The 4494-nt window shown below is 50.4% G+C and overlaps 1 protein-coding gene across 2 annotated transcripts in view; it reads left to right on the top strand.

Moving 5' to 3' along the window:
* Positions 1 to 6: 6 nt before the first annotated feature.
* ARL5A (ADP ribosylation factor like GTPase 5A) overlaps positions 7 to 4494 on the top strand; it is a 10397-nt gene continuing 5909 nt past the window's right edge. The window contains exons 1-3 of one of the 2 annotated variants that reach the window (XM_015634559.1): positions 7 to 114; positions 1858 to 1918; positions 4078 to 4225. In XM_015634559.1, coding sequence (XP_015490045.1) covers positions 69 to 114; positions 1858 to 1918; positions 4078 to 4225 — 255 coding nt within the window. In that variant the 5' untranslated portion in view covers positions 7 to 68. Of the gene's footprint in view, positions 115 to 761; positions 849 to 1857; positions 1919 to 4077; positions 4226 to 4494 lie in introns of those variants that run through there. The other variant, XM_015634560.2, reaches the window with a different exon arrangement.

The raw sequence follows: 4494 nt of genomic DNA, 5'->3' as shown, positions 1-4494 counted from the left end.
CGCCGGGCCCTGAGCGCCCGCGGCCCCGCAGAGCCGCGGCCGGCGAGGCCCGGAGCGCCCGGCCGAGGATGGGGATCCTCTTCACCAGGATATGGAGGCTCTTCAACCACCAGGGTGAGGCCCGGGGGCGATCCGGGAGGGACCCACACCCGCTCCGGGGTGGCCGCACGGGCTCCTGGAAGTCGGGGCTTTAAACCCTTTCCCCCCCCCTTTAATTACAGGAATGTTCATTTCCTGACAGGCGCCTGTTAAATTATTAACGCGTGCCCAGGAACGCGGCCGTGGCGCGGCGGGGCGGGGGGGTTCGTCTTGCTGTCGGCAGAGTGTGGGTTTAAGTGGCAAACCTCGATATCTGGCTCGTTCATGGAGTAAATGTTATTTATAGCTTCAGTTGTGGCTGCCCCTGGATCCCTGGAAGTTTCCCAGGCCAGGTCGGGACTTGCAGCAGCCCGGGACAGTGGAAGGTGCCCCTGCCCGTGGCAGGGGGGTGGCACTGGATGATCCTTAATTTCTCTTCAACCCAAACCACTCTGGGGTTTTTAACACCTATCTCCTTACAGCAAGGTGTTCGTGAAAGTTGGAACTTTAACTACAAAACACCTGCTGATGCTCTTTCCATGTTTCTGAAGCCCTTGGAATTTGATTTTGAGTGAGCCTCGGTACTCTCACACCTGCTCCTTGAATGTCCCAGTTATGTCCCCGTTAATGAGTAGCGCAAATACAACAAAATATTTTTGTCTTGTAGCATCCAGCCCCACCTCAGACCTTCTGTTCCAACTGATTTCCTAACATCCACTATGCTGGCAGCATCCCACCTGAAACAAAAGTTCCTAGTTATGTGGGGTCAGGTAAGCAGACACTTTTACAATATTGTGCAGTTATGCAAAGTTATTGAAGCTGGACTTTTATATTGGATGGCATAAAAGACAACTCTGCAAAACCACACAATATTGATAAAATCAAACCCGAGAAACCCCCACTTACCTGACCCCTGTCCTCTGGGATAAATCAGTGTGAGTGTAGTTTGCTGGCAGGGGTTGATCTCAGTGTCTGCAGCTTGGGCTTGTTTTTAATGGCTTTTTGTCACCCTTGAGGAGCACGGGGAAGGACGGGAGAAACCCCCTTCTCCCCCAGCTTTTATGTGACTGGTCCTGCTTGGTTGTGCAAGTGAAAGTTGTGTAACAGAGCTGAGAGCTGGCTGTGCTCACCCAAACTGGAGGTCGTAAATTTGGATGTGCTTGACACCAGCAGTTGTAGAGTTCCCAGTCACTTTTGTGATGCACAGGAGAGGAGGTGCTGAAGGGAAGCAGGAACTGATGGGGGCATTGAGCTCCAAAATGTCAGAGGTGGGTTGTGGAGCACCTGGTGACTTGTCCAAGGCCAGACTGGGTGAATGTGTCCTGTCAAGTGTTGGAGGGCACATCTGTTCCCCAGGAGGAAAGGAGGGCACTGGGGGCACAGGGATCACAGCCTGACTGGGGTTTTTTGTAAAGACATGGAGATATTGCCTGGATGAAGGGAAAGTGGAGTTGTGGCTGGGGAGATGGGGTTTGATACAGGCTGCAAAACCCTGTAGGAGCTTGGGAGAGGATCCCAGCATGACACTGGCAGACAGAGATGGAAAACATCCTTCTGAAATCTCTCAGGAATGGTTCCTGTGGAGGGGGAGAAATTGCCAGTCCTTTCCCTGCCCAGAGCAGCACCTGCCCACACAAACATCCCGGGCTGGCCCACAAACACACCTGGCCACAGCACCTGGAGCTGGGCACTGTTGGCTCAGGAAACCAGTGGCAAACGTGGCACTAACCTTGATCCAGACCCAGCAGCTGTGACTTACCAGTGCTGTTTTCATTGCAGAGCACAAAGTGATCATTGTGGGCCTGGACAATGCAGGGAAAACGACCATTCTGTACCAATTGTAAGTAGGACCTGCGGGGACGTCCGGGGCATTTCCAGGTGTGGTACGTGGCCCTGGGTGGTTTTACTCGGAGCTTCCCAGGTGGCAGCGGGTGTCTGGAGTTTAGAAAGGGCTCTGCTGTGCCTGCTGGATGAATGAGGTTTTGTTCAGAGGGTTTTGGATCACATCACCTGCTGTTAGCACACACTCCCAGCCGCCCTTGGTGTCACGGCCTCGGCTCTTTGCCAGCCCCATAAAATATGGTTGTAGTGAGTGCTGGCCACGGGAGGCTGTTGCAAAACTGATCCACACCGCAGATTTAAACAGCAGACAACTCATTCTGTGAGTGGCAAAGCACCTCTGCTGCCGTGCCTTGTGTCCCCAGTGCTTAGTTTGGTGTTGTCTGTGGGATGGGATGAAGGAGGAAGGCTGATACCAGCACAAACCCGGGACAAATCCGTGCTGTCCTGCACCTTCTGCCTTCAACAGCAGCCTTGATTTGTGTTTGCCTTGCATTAACCTTGCTCCTGGTTTACATGGAGCTCAAATGAGCTTTGTATCTCCGTTCCTCAGCTGCAGTTTGATAAGAGGACACCAGTCTGTCCACAGGCTCAGAAGCTACTGGTGGCACAAGCAGCTCAAGGTCTGTTTGTGTTGGGGACAGATTGGGCCTTTCCCACGTGCAGTGCTGTGGCGCTGAGGAATGTTCCTGAGTCAGAAATAATTCCTGTTAAATGATGTGGCCGTGCTGCTCCAATCCCACATTTAAAATTGGCTTTCTGGAAGTGGTTGTGGTTTGTCACATTCCAACTTGCTTTGCCTTTTCCAAAACATTTCTGGCTGCTCGTGGCCTGCCACTCTGCAGGGAGAGTGAAAGGGTGAGGGTGGTGGTGATTTATAGAGAGATGTTAAAACACACAAACAGGATGAAGGGTATTTCTTAAGACTGGGAACTGCAGTTCTAAAGACAGCTGAAGGCCATCCTTAGTGCTTTTTAATCCACTTCCTCCACAAATGTCTTGCAGTTCTTCCCCTTATTTCTGCAGTTTCAGTTTTTTCTTTTCCCTCTCGTACAGATCTCTATGTCTCCTTTTGATTTGTACCCACTGTAACTCCACAGGACTTTCCCAGCTCTCTTCTTCTTCTGCCTTACTCCTCCTTGATGCTACCTCATCTTTGCAGATCCCGTTTTTCCTCTCCCAGACACTTCCTTTTCTCCCATTCTCATACTCAGCTCTCCTTGCACTGGCCCAGGGTAACTGGGATTGCTTCTCACAACTCTGCACCATCCCTTTATCAACTTGGCTCTCTGTATCCTCTTCAGGAAATATTCCAGCACCATTACAAGTCTCAAATTGCTGTCACTGTAACTAAAAGGTCTGCTGGAACTTCAAAAAGGTTCATACAAAATGAAAAGCTCTATCAGGATGATCAGAAGAAAAAATAATTAATTCTTTTGAACACAGATGGTTTGCCTTGGAGCTACTGTTAATTTTTTTTGCCTGTTACAGTAGAGTTTAAATAGTCTGAACTTTAGGAGAATCCAGAGCACACGTTTGGTTGTTTGATGTGAAACTGGTGTTCTCAGTGACAAAGTCACACTCAGTATCTCTAAACAACATATTTGAAATATTGGATGGCTGCATTTGTCTCCAAACAAAGAGTTGCGTGTTGGACTGTGCTGAGGGGAGAAGAGGAGGAAGTTAGGACATAAAGCATTGTGAAGAAAATCTGGTTTTAGTGACCTGGAAGGAGAGTGGGATGGAGAGGGTGAAGTGTTTCTGGAGGATGAGTTGTTTTTCTGAAACCTTGGAAATCCTGTGGCTTAGCCACATTCTTGAAGCAAAACAACTGCTCTGTCCCATGTGAGCAAAAATGGGCCTGGAGAAAGAAGAACTGAGTTCTCCCAAAAGCTTCTGAAGCAAAAATTCTCTCAGCTCCGTGATTTAATTAATTACAACGCATTTTGTTCACGAGTGCTCTCTCAGCTCTATAATTTGCTTGTTACATACTTCACTGAATCCTTTTTATTGCTGTTTTTATTTTATGTTTCTGCCCCCTCCACCATCAAACCTCAGCTGCCCAGGGAGTGTTTGCAGAGGTTCTTGCAGGGGGAAATTCCCCTCGGGTGGTTTCCTGGGTCACATTTGGTGACTGTGCTGTCCCTGTTCCTTGTGCAGCTCCATGAACGAGGTGGTTCACACCTCTCCCACCATCGGCAGCAACGTGGAGGAGATCGTGGTGAACAACACGCGCTTCCTGATGTGGGACATCGGGGGCCAGGAGTCCCTGCGCTCCTCCTGGAACACCTACTACACCAACACCGAGGTGAGCTGCCCTGGGGCGCCTCTGCCACGGATTTGGGGCTGCCTTTCGGCACTCAGCTCCTGCTCTGGGACTCTCCCTTGCTCTGGGGATTGCACAGCCCCCTGTGCTGTCTCCAGGCTCACTCTCTCTGCAGTGGATCCTCCAAAACCTGCTCGACAGCCCCAAAGATTTCCTCCAAATGTTGGCAGCTCTGACTCACAAACTCCTGTCATCAGCAGCTTAAACACTCCCAAGGGTTTTCAGAACTCTGCAGAGCTGCAGTTGCAGTA

This window comes from Parus major, chromosome 7 (assembly GCF_001522545.3).
Source record: "Parus major isolate Abel chromosome 7, Parus_major1.1, whole genome shotgun sequence".
Lineage (NCBI taxonomy): Eukaryota > Metazoa > Chordata > Aves > Passeriformes > Paridae > Parus > Parus major.
Note: the sequence above shows the minus strand (reverse complement) of the source record. Positions and strands in the feature narration are given on the sequence as shown.